Genomic DNA, 17,521 nt, shown 5'->3' on the forward strand with positions numbered 1-17,521 from the left:
ATTTACATATCACAATCGAAGTGTAATGTCTATGGAAGCAGTGGGCATTCGAAACAACCTACCAGAAGCCAAATTTGCTAGACAAGTCTTTTCCAAAAATGTAAAGTCCATATTGCTTTCCGATAAAGTCGGCATGCGTACAAAGGCTGTATGACTTTGCGACGTGTTAATCATTTACTGGAAATGGGATCATTGCTGACTGTGCTAACACACGCACGAAATGGCATGGTAAGAGCACACTTATAAATTATCGGAATCATCTATTTTCGTTTCTGGTGGAAAGCTCTGTTTACCGTAGATTGGTGTATAAAACAATTATCGATTTTGGTATTAAGAGGTTCAAGGGCCTTGTTTCACATGTGATGCATTTTTGCATGCGTTAACATGGGATAACAAAGTAACATTTGTAAGTATCTGTTGTTTAAGCATGGTTGTAGAGACGTTGCGGCCAAGGACAAACAGTTGATGAAACATAAAACGTTACATAAAAAATGCTACCGTTAGAGGGCACTACTGAGTTATTTTTTTCCATTTTATAAAATTTTAGCAGAAACCACAAATTAAAGCAACATTGGCATCGAGACCAATCGTTAACATTTTTGATGACAGGAATACATTTACACACCTCTACATCTTCAGTTTGTAGAAAAATGATAAAAAAAAAGTTTTCAGTTTTATTTGCTTTACAGGTGCAATGTATTTGTACAAGCACTGGCGACATTACAACGCAAGTGGAGCGGAAAATCACCAGAAGACGTGACGTCACACATCTATTGATTAAAAATTTGGTGCTAGGCGCTTTTTTCGTCACATTAATAAAATCAAAGCCACCATTGCGAATCCTAATGCATGGTAATGGAAACACATTAAAGAGAAAAGGGGGTAAATGTCAAAACAATTTGTGTTCGCTAAAATAAAGTAATGGAATGATAAAATTTAGAACAAAACATCCTCAGAACTATATGCAATTTATTTTTGAATTTTATGAATAGAGATAGCTTTAGAAACTCTGACCCACCACAGCACGAAACGCAAAGTGGTTCCAACTATTTTACACGAAACGTGTTGAATAAATAAATAATGATGCAAAAACACTGGAACTTCAATGTACAAAGTACAACAAGAAAAGATGAAGAAAAATATGTGTTTTGCAAAGCAAGTCATTTTTACACCAGTAGGCTACAATCCAAAGATTTATCACCACAAATAAAAAAAAACGTAATTTATTTTCATAAAAATTGATTCGGGCCTGACTTAACACTAGGCCATGGATATGACGCATAATTTTGCTTAGTTTTCGGTCTAATGGCGGTTTATTTTTTTTAAAGTCGGGTTCGGGCCGGCTCTCGAGCTTTAATTCACATTCACACGTAAATGATTGTAGACAAAAAAATGTTGAAGAAATTAACGATTTTAAAAGGCATTTTTTAAATAACGTTTGAACTTCTAAGATATGGTTTATTACAGATAAATCCCAGTACTGTTACCATTGAAACTTCGCTACAAAAATTCGGACACTTCTACATACAAAGTAAACAGGCGTAATGCGTCCCAACGAGATGGTATACTGGAGACATTGCAAAACACAAAAATGTGATAAACGACTCTCGTTTAAAAGTTGATGGAAAAATATATATTCAGTGACAAGCACACAGCTACATACGGATTGAAACATCAACGCCACCATCAATTTCATAGACTAATTTATCCAGCACACAGTATTAGGGGAAAAAGTGAACAGTGTGTTTATGCAATCGTTTTATTTTCAGTCGTATTTGTTCCATTGTTTTTTAGTCGAACAGCATTAAAACAAAAAGCTGATCGAAAATTCCTTGCCTTTAATATGCAAGGCGCTATTTTCGGACATTTTGACAGAAGCCTTGTTGTCTGTTAAAAGCTGAATTCAAACCTGTTACGAAATAAACTTTCTCAAGAAAAAACACATGGGGCGAACATTCTCCAAATCGCATAGCGCTCGTAGCAAACATTTTGCCATTTAATAACGGACACTGAAGAACAACACAATCTACAATGCAGCTCCATTGCATTTTGCTGAGCTATCAGTAACAATTCGATTCACAATCAAATTATTGGAGGCTGCAGCAGACATACTTCCAGTACGGTTCACCTTTTCCTTTATGGATGTAGTGGAGCTGTCCCGAACGAAATTGCCCTTCACTTGTCCGAAGAGCATGCGCACCAAGCGGATGTACTCCTTGCGGAAGCGTCGATTCATGATGACGTAGATGATAGGATTGATAGACGCATTGAACCATGTCAGGTTTGATGCCATCATGTGAACTCGTGGATCAATTTTAATAGTCCTGTAGGGAAACAAGATTTTTGTTTTGTAAACATTTTAGAATTGTACACCTGCGTTTTTTTCGAGATGTTTAGAACCACATTGAGTTTGTGGCAAGAGAAACAAATTTGCAACAGTGTCTCAAACACAATAATTTGCTCTACAAAATCACTGAATCAATTGAAAACAATTGCCATTTTGCTTCACAGAAAATAAAAAGTTACATTTTCGTGAAAATATAATAATTTTATTCACCACCTGCATTCTGTAAATTTGTGAAATAATTCTTGCATGAAAAAAACAAGTGTTTAAGCCAGTGAGCCCTAAACACTGTGCGGCGGCACATTAGTGCACCACGAGAGATTTTCAAGTGTACAGAGACATATTCGCTATTTTTAAATTATTTTGGTGTTTTAGGACCTGATAACGACACACGGGCTTGCATGGAAACGTTTGAAACCACATTTGTAAACCTCACAAAGCTACCTTACCCACCCCAAATTTTGTGTTGTTGGTATTTGTGCCGCGGAAAAGAACATTTATTTTCTTAATTCACCGCAGAAGTTGAAAGCACGAACAATTTTTTTTTTAAACAGAGCATTACTTTACTGAGAAACCTCAACCTTTACTTTCTCATCAATTAAATCGAACGCAGAAGCAATTACCCACTTGTCACGCCGCGATAACACTTAAAGTATTTCTTTAACTGCAGGCAAAGATCACACCGCTAAAACGTGACCTCATGCATAATTCATCACGTGACTTACTTGGGAATAAGATTGACGATGACGCTCGGCAGAAATGTGATCATGAAACCAACACAAATAGCAACACTGATAAACAGCATACGTGTGTCCGCTTTGGATCTCCTAAACAGAACAAATAGGTTTTATACAGTTAAAGGTTATGCTACTAAAAAAATTACGTCAGGCTCGCCATAATCCTGAACACTGCTTAAGGCTTGACAGAGTCTCTTTACATGTGCCAGTACCGTCAAAAGAAAACCACAATGCACTTGAGTATTTTATCAACGTGAACCAACTTTCGACAAGCACTAAAGTTGCGGAATACGGTCATGCCTTGGACTTGTACTCAAAATTTGAATCTAACTTTGGTTACTGTAAAAAACTAAACCAGCTATACGCCTGTGTTAAACATAAAGTGTAGACAGCTTTCAAACACACTCGTACACATTTTATAATCTAATTATGTTAAACACCAGGTTATCAAATGCGCCATTTATACCAAGGATTGTTATGACTAGTAGTGGGATTCAGCCGGTTCGCACCGGTTCTATAGACACGTCTTACGAAATTTTATGAGATCAGCAAACCGGTTAGCATTACTGGTTACTGTCAATGGACTTTTTGTAACAGAGCCGGCTAAAAAAGATGACTTTTATGATAGAACCGGCAGACAAAAAAAATTGAATCCCACCACTGGTTATGACAGAGTGTGGAAATATCTTACTTTCCGGTTGCCATGCTCTGTTGGCTGACTTTTCTCAGCATCAGGTTTTTCTTTGAGCTATCCGAACCTCTTCTTGCGTCTTTACTCTGCAACCAAAAGCAACCAAAACAATTAGGAATTGCTTGGATCGAAACATGCAGAATTTGGGATGCAAAAAAAAGAAACAATTTTTTTTTGCACTCTAAACAACTTTGGGAATTGACAAAAAATACGTATGCATATTTTTACCGACATTGTTGGGAATCACCAGGGTGTAGTCAGAAAATACGCCTACCCAATACAACAGTGTAAAATGGGTAAGCAATTACGTGTTGATCTGCCCTTTACTCTTTATCAACTTAAAGCTTGTGTTGGAAATCCTAACGAATGTGCCTTGTTTGAAACAAAAGTACCAAATACTTTGGGTAATTTAGTTACGTTTGCAATGTAACCATGCAAAGCCTTATACGTTCTTAACTTGAGTGAAAATTATTAAAATAATATTTTATTTTTGTTTTACATATAATACAAGGCGGCTGGTAAAATGTTTAGATAAGTAACTTTATTTTTCTTCGATTTTCGGAAGTGGGCCCCGGTTCATGCTAAAACGCATGGGTGAGTGATATCACGAAAATTTCTTAGGTGGATGTGACAGCACTAATGACTTCTCCAGCTGTTGTTAAAGTAAAAACAGTCGTGCTACTACTTCAACAAAAATAACTGTGCTTGTGCAAAATATGATAATAACCCTCTAGTGCAGTGCTCTTCAACCTTTTTAGTGACGCGGAACCCTTAAGGTATTTTGTCGAACTTTGCGGAAGCCCCATAAAATAATTTTAATGAATGTAATACAAGTAGGCTACATCAAAGAAAAAAGATGCACACACATCCAAACCACATCCCAAAGGTTGACTTGAATTAAACGGTTAACTGAAACGCATGCATTGCCGTGTTATTTGGACCAGTCGTTTCTACATTAATCTCGCAACTTAGCCGGAGTGTAACAAGGTTGTATTTATTACGTCACAATTGATCAATAGTGTAACAAAGGTTAACAATATTGCACAGGCGAGCATTGCTGTTCGAAATAATGATACTATGAATCATTCGTGTTCGAATTGCTACTCCTGTGCAACCCTTAAAGTTCACGGAACCCCTGAAAGGGTTGTACGGAACCCCGGTTGAAGAGCTCTGTTCTAGTGTCATAATTATGAAGAAGCTGTTTTAATATTAATGAACACGTCAAACCACTTTCAATTTACCCACAAAACAAGTGAATTGGATTTACTTTTTGGGAACAAAACAAAACAATAACAGTTGTTTTGCCGCTCTTGTAAGGTATCATAACAAAATACTTTTTGTCATAACAGCAACAGTTACATGTTTAACCAAGTTTTGTTTTTGTTTTTGATGTAAAACAGCACAATAATTTCGTTTACGCTTTGTTTAAAAATCGGTCAAACATTTTCAATATGCAACCCTTTGAACAACACGTTTAGTTTAGTATTACATATTTTTCAACTTTGTCATCTAAACGGAAAATGGTAGAAAGAATTGACACCAACACGTAACGAAAATCGACCCTTTGTTTGAAACCTTTGCATCAAGCACCTTAAGCGGAAGGTAAGAATGACTAATTTACCTTAGTGGACCCTGAGTGGTTGACTTGGGTTCCTGTAGCACTAATGGTGGCTTGAAGGGAAGGAGCGATTCTACTGATTGTCATACTGCGAACAACTTTCTCGTGCTTACGTCGAATCGTTATAAAGATGTAGCCATACAAAGAAATCATAACAGCCAGTGGAAGAAATTGAAACACAACCCTGGTGACCTGAAAATATATTAAGCTTTTAATTATATTTACTGATGGATGTAACTTTTCATGTTGGATTCATTTGTAAACCACTGATGCATCTTCGTTTAAAAACCACGTTTTCAACTGATACTAGATTTAGGTGTATGTTGAAGTTTTAACGTTAACAAACATTTTTTTCCAGACTGTTAAGATCATGGTATTTTCCAAAAATTATAAACATGGTTTTAGGTACACAAGACACGGACTTAAATAGTAGCTTTAATAAAAAACCAAATTGAAGGATGTAGAATAAAACGTACTCATTTTATTAAACAGACGTTTTGACAAAAACAATTTGATATTTTCACTGATGATGACAATTGCTTTTGTCGAAACGTCTGTTTAATAAAATGAGTACGTTTTATTCTACATCCTTGGCAATTTGGTTTTTATTAAAGCTATAAACATGATGTTTTGACAAATTTACAAAACAAGTTTTCATCTCCACTTAAAAAAAATAATGAATGGATAGTTGCAGGAATATCACACATTCCAGTTGCGAAAAAGCACAAAACATCTCAATCTAAAACAAAAAACGGATTTCGCCCAGCATTGCTATTGCTTCAACACGGTGTTAATGATTACATCTTTACCGTAGCTGTCATCGTGTTGTTAGTTACAAGTCGTGTGCTTTGTACGGGAATAGTCAGCATGTTAACCTGATGTAGTATAACGTCGGAAAAATAAACGTGTAGACACTTTTGTGATCGTGTGATACTGTGATCAGTGGTTGTGTATTTTTCAGATGACATGTTACATGTAACATTTATTTTTATTTTGCCTAATCACGGAGTTTTCTACACTCCCATTATGCTGTGCAACAATTGTGCAAAAAATTTTGTGTTTTTTGTGGCATTAAATATCCCAACTTTGACAACTAACTTGATGTTTGGCTGACAGTTAGCAACGTAGGCCTATAAGGTTCGTTTATTTCAAATCATTCTGGTGCTTCGTTAAATGTTTTATTTAAACTTCGAATTTAACTTGTGATAAGTTGTTTGTTTTGCAGTTTTTTTAAAAAAAAATACTTTAAAAAACGGATCAAAAGTCCTCGCAAAGGCTAGTTTTTTTCAAACATAAACGTTCACAACGTAGCTGCAAGCGTACATAAGTAAAAAGTTGCTGAACTGTCTATTTGTAATTAACTATATTCTGCGTGACGTTTTGTGTTAAGTTTTACATCAAATCAAACTATGCTGCAAATCGAGCCGTTGTTTATAAATGCGGATTTTGTAGTGAGCAAGTAAACTGACGTACCCGGACGACGTTGTTACCTTTTCCGTTGACGTATACTTCGAACGACAAACGACAGGGAAGAACGGTCATTCGCTGAGTCATATATGCGGCTGATTGATAGAAGTTGGTCACCACAGGCAAGTTGCTGTCTGTGCAACTTCCGCATTTTTTGCGCAGGTGGGGCAATAATTTGAGGCGTATTTTGTTGCCATCTTCACTGCAGTTAATGGGTTGGGAGTTTACAGTTCAAAATAACTGCAGAATCCTATTTTAACATTGAGTTGTTCACAGCGAGAGCCATTTATACCCTTTTTTGCTATTGTAACACCGCTGTAACCATTCATGTTGGTTAACATTGGTCGTTAAGGCGATACAATTGTACTAGAGTGATTGGAAACCAATGCGAAAGCTAATAAAGCATAGAGGACCCCGTGAAACTACAATGACTGATTTACGTGGTTTAATAAAAAACAAATTGCCAAGGATGTAAAATAAAACGAACTCATTTTATTAAATCACAGTACGCCAGGCCCATTGAAGGCGCTATACCGAATCAGCCGGTCACCAAGCATTCACCACCATATGGCAAGGCGTAGGCTAGAAAAATCTAGCCTGCGGTGGGATTCGAACCTACGACAAGAGTCTTTCCGGGACTCGCGCTCTACCAACTGAGCTACACAGGCCCAGTGGAGAATCCGCCGAAAGTCGAATCACAAGCACCGTTGCCTGCCTCGTATGCTGCACATGTCAGCTTCGTAGTAGGGGATCGCCAGATTGACCAGTATCAGTTACGATGAACATAAATTCATAACTGGGATCAGCCCTGAAGCGGTATAGCGCCTTCAATGGGCCTGGCGTACTGTGATTTATATATGAGTGTGCCGTGATCGCTGGTCTGCATAAACCAGGGGTTCTTAACCTGGGGTGCACGCACCCCCAAGGGGTGCGAGAACTGTTCCTAGGGGGTGCGGGGATGCTGAATCATTAAGGTTGGTTAGGTTTATTCTATTTAAGCAATTACAGAAGGGGGAGCGAAAATTGGTTAGTGATTTGAAAGGGGGTGCGAAAATTGGTTAGTGATTTGAAAGGGGTGCAGCAAGGAAAAAAGGTTAAGAACCACTGGCATAGACGCTTCAGGGCTGATCCCAGTTATGAATTTATGTTCATCTTAAATCATTTTATTAAACAGACGTTTCGACAAAAACAATTGTCATCATCAGTGAAAATATGATGTACAAGCGGAAACAAGCGCGTTTGAATACATGTTTTAATTAATAGTTTACGTGGAATGATTGATTTAAGTGGACTATGCTAAGAAAAACTTTGAAACTAACCATGAGTGTAAGATCACAAGTTCGGGAAAAAATGAAAGTTGGAAATCGTTGGAGCAATGGCAATATAATAGGGAAAGATTCCCAGAATAAATTTACCACGATTCATGAGTGTAAGAACTAAGAAGCATAAGATTCCATGTGAAATTTATTTAAAATTGGATGATTTTTTACAACTACAACTTACGATCTTGTAATTTTTCGGTTCTAGAAAGGTTAGAAACCCTTCAAACCATTTCAATCAACAAAGCGCCAGGTATGTTATGAGGAAATTTATACACATAAACGTGAACCTCTAAAGACCTTTAGCTCATAGGGTTTGCTTGACATGGTAGCCAGCGCATTGATTGAATTTCACATTTTACTGGAAGCAATTATGGTTTCGCACTTGTAGTTGTCTAGAAACGACTAATCGATATTGTTTTGAATAAAAACGTTTTTTACCTGCATGTAGGCGTTCCAGCCATTTGGAGGGAGGCATATGAAGGTACAGACGAACTGATCAGTGCGATACCCGGTCAGTGCTTGGTTGAAGGTTTTGCAGGTAGGATCGGTGCCGATGAAAAACGGAAAGAGACACACTGGTGCGAGAGCCCAGCAAAACACCAAGGTGAACACCAGTCTGGCAAAAAATGAAACAGATTTAATTAATATTAGCCGAAAAACACAGCTATTTTGCAAGACTTTTTGTTCAATCACAATGTTTATCAACCCTCGAGTCTATAAACTTATGTAAACATTTCGGTTTGTAATTCAATGGTTCGTTTATGTTAAAGCACACGAAGCGACGGCTAATCTGATTATTGCGCATCTCTAAATCAATGTCACAAAACTCTTGTAATACAGGTATATGCATTCGGTATGGGTATTATATCGCCCTATTGGGATCACATCGGAACATATGCCTTACACACTTGTTTGTAGATGCTGCTTTTAATTATGCATGAATTGGGAATACGGAAGCCACTATTATTTTCATGGCCGAGTGTTTGAAGAATCAGTTTGCAATTTTTGGTGTCATATTTATCAGTCATATGATATTGTGAGGTCAGATTTATGAAATTTTATGCAAAGCGAATTCATAGTGTTACAGATGACGTGTTATAATCTGACAAACAGATGTGGTTGCGATGGGAATCCAACTGCTTTGTTTGCTAGATGGTCACATACTGTGGGTATGTCTCCTCATCTAGTTATTATTGAATACACAATAACGTAACAATGCCTTGGTGGCCGATACTTGTCTGTTTCATTGACCTGTCATGCAACCATGCGTTTTTTTTGTGTTACTTCTCTTCTTTTGACAGCGTGACAAATAAACGATTGATTGATCGTTTTGAAAACACGTATATTTACCGTTCGAGTCGAAATCTAATTGTATAACTTTTTTTTCAATAAAGATCTTTTGGATTCCCAAAGCATATTTTTGTTCTGCTTTCTGCATGATAGAAAATACTACACAAGCTTTTGATTCACCAGGTGACACAATTAAAAACTTATTCAAATTCTGTGTTTTGTTGCATGAAAGGTAAGTCCATATTTTAAACTACGCACAAAGAACTGTACGAAAAATCGTCAATATAAACGAAAATATCTTTACAAAAATGTTTTTAAACCTTTAAAAAATGCATACAAATCGTTTTTATCGATTCCAACAAAACCTTAAGGGTTGCACACAAAAAACAAAGCCAATGCCAAGCCCATGCTTATTGAAAAGACAGCCACTAAATCATTTCGTGTGTTGAACTCTAATACAAGCATGTTGGATTGTTAGCATTTTTGTATTGAGAACTTGACATAAGATCAATACAAGCCGTGGCTTATTCAGAATATATTCCAGGAATCATCTAATACCTGACGTGTCTACAGGCACGCCTTGGTTGAATTGACAAATGTCAGTCTTTGAGGTTACGTTCATGGGCCCGCCAGCCAACTGGTATAAACTTAACATTAGCGCGTGTTTGGCTCAAAACAGCGCACATTTCTGACGTAATTGCCACAAATGACATTATACGGAATTTACGCTACGTAACGTTTTTCGATGAAAGTTTACGTGCCCAAGGCCATAATTGAGTTTGATGGCAGAAAAGGAGAATTGTTTTGCTTAAGAAGGTTGCGATGAGTTTTCGTATGTCTCTGTAATCTCCGCTGTGTGGATATATACGTCGTGCGTTTCTATCGTGGGGTTACTTAATATAGATACAATAGCAATTTAGGTAATGTTACTAATAGGCGGAAATCTAAAAGAAGATTTTCTGGTAAAATTAGCAAACCCTTAAACTGTTTTTTGACTTCTAATTTAAACACACCGGGTTTAGCCTAATGTTCGACATATTATTTCACAGTTGGTTGTTTGCTGGATCCCTAAAAATAGTACACTTTGTTTTTGGATATTGCTAATACTTGTTGGACACTTGTAATCAATGAGTACAAAAACGCGATTTTTAAAATTAGCAGCAAACATCTCATAAAGCTGTTGTACACGAAACTTTGAGTAAAGGTTTGTAACGTTGTCTTAACGGTTTAATGATGTTTTGAAACGCAAGATCTTCCTGATTTTTAACAGGTTTTTAAGTCCAAAAATTAAACAGGAATGAAATAACATTGTTTGTGAGAAAATCTCGTTCCTTACCAAAAAAATGAAGACGAGAAAATATTTTAAAGCCTTACCTGTTGCGACGAAAGAGATCATTGTACTGGGCAGGTTTCACAACTCCCACGAAGCGATTGACTGTGATTGCAATGAGAAACACCACAGATGTGTAACCGCAGCAGAAGTAACTGTATGCCTGGATTCGAGCTGTAAAGGAATTGTTCCCGAAAGGCCTGAATTCGGAAAAAAACAAGAAAAACTGTATAAATAATCCATATACGCGTATAATAACAAAATTGCCACGTAAAATATTTATGATTACATCAAAGAATGTAACTTTGTTTGTCAATGACGAACAAATGTGCTCAATGCTGTTTATATTAAAGAAAGTGATAACCTCATTTTTAATATTACCTTTTTCTTTGGTTTAGCAAACAAAGGTGTAAATATGTTAAGGCCATTTTAGCTTAGGGGCACTGGTTTTCATTGTGTTTAGAAAATCAAATAAAAATAATATTTGGTAACATGCTTTTCAAAAATGCCAATCAATTTTGAATAGTGATACTTAAAATATCATGTTTTTTATCGTGTGTCTGTGCTGCGGATCACAAAAGGCGTTTATACCAAACCTCTTATAATGATAGGATTATAATCCAAAAAATGATTTCGCTAAATTTCTAAAATTGATCCGCACTAATTGGCTTTGTCAAGTAAACAATCAAAGTTTGATGACACTGCCCAAAAAGCTATAGAAAAACCACGAATTTTCGTAATCAATTTCGTATCGATGGAATTAGGAAATGAATTATGTCAGATAATCGATATAACGAGTTAATCTACGTCATGAACTCGAACGTAAGTTAACTAAAATCAATAAAACGGAAAACTATGACACTTTTAGCTACGGAATTATCAGGAGAAGTGAGTGGAATATAGATTAGATTGAACGAACACTAATTGTTGCATTAATTATGCAGAAGGCGCTTGGTGGATCTACAAAGGATCCATTGCTTGTTTGTGATGCAGTAAGAAAATTACGTCGATTGATGTGCGGGTCATGTCTTCCGCTTTGTAGTTGCATTTTCTGAGCTCATATTACCAACATATTGCCTCACAGGACAAAGGGATTTTCGCAGTTGAAACATATGGATTCTGCTACATAAGCGTGTAGGCTATACTGCAAGGTATTACTTGGCGTGATTTCAAAACTAAACCACATCTATTAGGGTTACTATATCTGCGTGGGCAAAATTCCGGACGGTTTGAATAACTATCTTTGGCGACACCAAAGTTCCTTTACAATACATTATATAGCATGTTGTTACACGTTACCAACCCAAAAGTATATTTTCATAAGATATCAATACTATCACAGTGAAAAAGGCGCAGTTTTGTTCCGAAATAAGTTACAGAGAAGAAAGTTTTGCAAGATCTGGTCTTTTAAACCAGTGTTGTCAGCTTTCAACGCGCTCAAACTTGTTGGGGTGCTTCGTCCATCAAAATCATCACAGACAACCGTTATAATGTAAACCTTTTTAAACGAATAGTAAAAACTATTGTAGGTTAAGCTACTTGGCGTTAGAATTACAGACATTGAGAGTGTTTTTAAAAATCATTTCTGGACACAAAATTTACGCCCTAATTGCGGACAAGTCCGGGAAATTCCCGACATCTGTTAACCCTAACATCTACAAAATGGGTTTTGCCAAATAATATTTGTACCGTAAGCTACAAAAATTTCAAATTACAGTTTAACCTATTTCGACAATTTCATTCTTTGCAAAATCGAACCTCAGAGGGGTTTTCAACCTTTTCGTTTAGATCAGTGGTTCTCAAACTTTTTCATTATTTTTTCAAAACGGTCCCTTTGCCATTATTTCAAAGGCTCGCGGTCCTTAACCATGAATGTGAATTTCAGAAAAACGAAAGTTGATTGCAGGATTGTAGCTAGATATGCTCAATTGCGCATAACAATGATCCAAAGACAGTTTGTGACATCACATACAAGACAACGTTACTATTGTGCGCGAACAATTGTATTTATGTTAGTTGCTATGCAATAAAAGCTATTGTTTAGCAATGGAGACAGTCAATTCTCAATCCTACTTTAATTGAAGCTTATTCAGTGCCACAAACTTTCCCCAAATTAGATTATAGAATTACTTCAACCTCTTCGCGGTCCCCCCAAAATTGCCTCACGGACCCCTAAAGGACCGCGGACCCCAGTTTGAGAACCGTTGGTTTAGATACAAAGCTAGTTACATCACGACGCAAGCGAGAAAACACCGAAACGGAAGAAGAGTATGACATCACGGTTTATTCCGCAGTGATGTCATCACAAAGCGACCGACCCAGTATGGATGGCTTAGCCTGACAGGTTGGCGGATTGACTTGAGCTCAAAAGTCCCGGAAAGTGTCTTATTTGTCATAGGTCCTTGCCAAAGGAAGTTGCATTTTCAACGTATAGCGCGTAACATCCTGTGTTGACGCAATTTTGTTTTATGAAACGTTTTTCGGGAACACTAAACTGTTTTGGGTCCCGTAAAGTTTTTTTTTGTTTCCGCGTAAAAAAATTTGTGTATCTGGTCCAGATTTATAATGAACTTTTTTAGTATGAATTCTAATTATGCTTCATTTTACAAAAGTGTTTCAAACCTTTTTGGTTTAAGTGTATTTGTTTTCTCTTTTATTCCAATTACGACTTTTGGGGCATTTTTGAAGACCGTCTTCGCCACTGCGCATAGTTGTCAGGTATAAATCTGCACAGTTTGTAATAAATGAAAAAATATATAACTGGTAACCACATTGTTTGATTTCCTGACATTTAGTTTTTCTGTGTTACAGACAATCACTATTGTTTACGTGGATGCCAAGACCTGTTCTCAATCCCGATTTACCACAAATAATTTTGCGGTTATTGTTAAAGGAAACGTGGGTGGCAATGGCCCGATTTAAACCCGCAACCTCAAGAGTCCGGTTTGCTAGAATTCTGACTCCAGAAAAAAAAAGCGTTTGCCACGAAATGTGGTTCAAAAGAGTTGCGATTATTCTGATGTAACCTATTTTCAATTGGCGGCATTTTTTTCTTGTCACTTTTAGTTGGCTTCCTTGTAACAAATACAAAGTTGTATTTTTAATTTGTTTACATACACAACAAATACAATTGCTAAACAGTTTTTTGTCTAGAAATCAGTACTAAGTTAATGTTTAATAAACCAAAATACAACCAGTAAACTTTAACGCCATAAAGTAATAGCTTACTGATTTAAGCCTGGAAATAACGTTTTCAAACCTGTTATAAATAGTATAAAAAACTATATCCGTGATTAATAGTAAAAATCGTTATAAGAATGGTAAGAGAAAAGGAAATGATTCGCAGAATCAAGTTACTAGGATTGTTGTGAATCTGCTTACTAGGCTCAAAACATTCATTTTGATTTTTTGCTAAACAAAAGCAAGAAAACATCAAACAATATCTTACCATTGCATTTGTACGTAGCCTGCAAGATTGAATGGAAGCATAAGAGTAGCGGTGATAAAGTCCACAATACTCAGATTGACGATAAACACGTTAAAGGTTGTGCGGATTTTTCGGTTGGAAGCAAATGCCAGAATGGTGAGGAGGTTTCCTATACTGCCGATCACGATGGTGAAAACCGCAATGCAAATGCCAAAATACCTGGGCGGTTTAAAAGATTGAATGTAGGCTTAACACATAAACCTAGACCACATGTTACTGTGATATACATAGGACTCATGCACAACAAACCTATACAATGAAAATGACAGTCATTTCTCTTCAAGGATCATATCATGTAACTTAACGTTTTTTATTTACGGGTACAATGTTTAAGAACCACTGCTTTAAACTCATCTTCATTATTGCATAACGTTATTGTTACGCTGTGTACAAGTTATCTAATAGTAGTTTCTAATTATGTTGCGTTAAATGTTGCAAGTCACTTTAGAGACTTCATATTGTCACACACAAGGAGCTGGACAGATTTTTTTTGTTTTTAAAGTAGGTTATAATTCAAATAGTTTAAGCATTTATTCACGAACATTGATCTGAACACAAAACTTTGCCACAAAATAACTTTTCGTTGGCCACACCGTAGGTGGTGCATTTGAGGTATATGAGTCATAACTGTGACGTTTGTTATAATGACATCACAAAGATTTAAACTTAAAGGCACTTTTGAAGCATGCGTCTTGATTCTCTAAAAATGTTTTGCAACAATTTTGCTTTGAGAAATCTCTGTTCATTTTAGGCTATGTTGTTTAAAACGGTTAAAATCACCTTTAATGTGATGCGTATATGCAACTGTTTTGAAAAACATAGGAGCTGCGTTTAATTTGCGGCTTCCTATATTCCCAATAGTCAACTGGTGCGGTTTATTGTTAGCGGGTGTTAAGTGATGCAAACTACGCATACCGATTTGACCTAAAGTGCTCTACGGTTCATCGAAAGCCACTGAGCTTATCTTGTATACGCAAGCACACATTTATCAACAAAAGTGGAAATTTTGTTGTTAGAAAACCCTTAATGTGGAAATTTTATATAGTGTGTGAGTTAAGCTTTAAGGGAACTTCACATAATTTGAATAAATTGTAGCACAATGCACGGGGAATATTTTACGCTGTAGAAATACAATGGGTTACACTAGGTTAATAACCATACTACAAGCGTTGCTTACACGTCTGATTTACCCAAATCGGGTTTCAAAATGGGGAAAGCACCATCAAGCTTGTTGTAGCTTGTGTTATGCATAAATCATAGTATTTTCCAATAGGCTTTTTATTTTTAAAACTTTTTACATGTTTCTTTGCTTACATGTCAATTTAAAAACGCCTTGATAGGGAAGAAGTTACTTCATACATCTAATGTGTTTCCGCTTACCTGAAGGACGCCTGTTTTGAAAGATCTGGAGGCATCGCATTGGTAACGTTCATAACGATTGCGGTTGTAGTTTCCATCGTAAATACAACAACCGTTAGCTTAAGTTCAAATAACTTACTTCAAGTTATATAGTTATATTTCAGAAAACTGCAAAGTACAAACAATTTGTGTTAATATCTGACCTTTGCTGTATTTCACTTTGCGTAATATTCGGTTAAAGTTTTAAGTCAAATCCACCACATATGCTTCTCACTGAAACAAAGCAGCTATCTCTACAAAGCTTAAAAGTGAATCATGTTCAAAGTCTGGCAATTTAAATGTGTCATTTCTGACAACTGGTTTGGCCCGAAGGTTTCTCTTATAGTGCCGCTTAAAACACCGGTGGTTTCATTACAACGGCGATGTTTTGCCTTTTTCCCATCCGAGCTTTCTCTTACACCTGCTAGCGAGGTCGCTATTGGGTGTCGCTTATTTGTACAACTTTCAGGTCCATTGCTTTTGAGTATTGTCATCACAACTTCACAAAACGTTTTCAACCAATACCAAAACCTTTTCAAAAGACTGAACTAATGCCGTGTGCAGGCACACGGACACGCGAGTTCTATAGACGCCTATACAAGTTAATAATGTTTCTTAAGCTCAGAAAACATAATTTTGTCAACTAAGTTTCTAAAGCTACAGCTTGACTTTCTGGGTCAGTATAGCACAAAGGGTTGCATAATAAAAGCGGTCGAAAAACACTTCTCAAATTCACATGACTCTCGGAATAACACGTCCTCGACGCAATGACGTAAATACTCTCTCAGCTGGACGCGTATACTGACTATCCAATTGCAATATCAACAACCGCGAGGCCTATGACCTGAACGACGACATTTCTGTCTATTTCACAGCTGCCTGCCGCTCTGCATATCCCTAGGCGTGACTGTAGTCATTTTTATATTGCTCGCATTTCCGTCCGTTTCTAAACGTCATTGCTCGCATCAAAAAAATGATTAAAGGTGGTCGTGAGACGCGTAACAACACCCAGGGTTTTCGGGCCCGACGCGTAATCATGTTATTTGTTTATGGACCCCCAAAACAATTGAAGACGTAAAATTGTACTTCACAGTTTTAACCATCTTGTATATAGTATCTTGCAGCTTTTAGCTCCAATTGGTCCTCGTGTTTTTAATTTTATATTGTGGACATTTAAGCTGTATAACGGCCAAGCGTCCCTTCTATAGTGATGCACCGAAGTTTCGGTTGGCCGAAACATTTCGGCCGGATACGTTGTTTTGGCGTGTTTCGGTTCCGGCACGAACCGAACTTTTCGATTGCATGGAATTATTGCCTAAAATTTCATTTTCACCAATACGAAACATGATAAATCATCAACCAATTGTTGTATTTATAAAATACGAGCCACGTTGTATGCAAAATATTAAAAGTTTAGTAAAGTTCCCGCATTGTGAAAGTTATTTTGATTTGTCATAATTGAGTTCACTTGCATCAACAACAAAGGTTCAGTTGAAAACATTCACAGAACGGGGACTTTAGTTATAGAATTTGAATGATTTTCTTATAACTTACATGGACTTTGTGCGTATGTGCTCTTTCTTAAGGCACCTGAAACTATTCGACAGTGTTTTTTTTTCGGTGGTTTCTTTTCCTGTCGAACCCCACCCTCCTTGACTAGGTGTTTGTAGGCGCCCCTGAACAGGTTCCCCAACTCCAGTCGTATTTACCCACAATAAGCCAACCTCACTTTCTTGTAAGCCCCAGGTACATATCACCTTGTAATAAAGAAACAGAAGCAGAGCGTTTAGTTCCCATCCACCAACTGTGCCCTCCACCAAAACGTGTCAGCTTTACG

General features: G+C 36.8%; 1 protein-coding gene and 1 non-coding gene across 2 annotated transcripts; both read right to left on the reverse strand.

Moving 5' to 3' along the window:
* Positions 1-658: 658 nt before the first annotated feature.
* Positions 659-15,808, reverse strand: LOC145234588 (G-protein coupled receptor 84-like). Its single transcript, XM_080099297.1, has 8 exons — positions 15,667-15,808; positions 14,248-14,445; positions 10,844-10,999; positions 8,618-8,795; positions 5,394-5,582; positions 3,773-3,858; positions 3,070-3,171; positions 659-2,324 (listed from the first exon to the last, which is right to left on the reverse strand). Exons 1-8 carry the CDS (start codon positions 15,741-15,743, stop codon positions 2,027-2,029), a joined length of 1,284 nt encoding a protein of 427 aa, XP_079955423.1. The 5' UTR covers positions 15,744-15,808; the 3' UTR covers positions 659-2,026.
* Trnas-gga (transfer RNA serine (anticodon GGA)) lies at positions 7,452-7,525 on the reverse strand. Its single transcript has one exon. It is a non-coding gene; the product is annotated as a tRNA-Ser (tRNA).
* Positions 15,809-17,521: the final 1,713 nt, after the last annotated feature.

This window comes from Phallusia mammillata, chromosome 6, assembly GCF_965637545.1.
Source record: "Phallusia mammillata chromosome 6, kaPhaMamm4.hap1.1, whole genome shotgun sequence".
In the NCBI taxonomy this organism is placed as follows: domain Eukaryota; kingdom Metazoa; phylum Chordata; class Ascidiacea; order Phlebobranchia; family Ascidiidae; genus Phallusia; species Phallusia mammillata.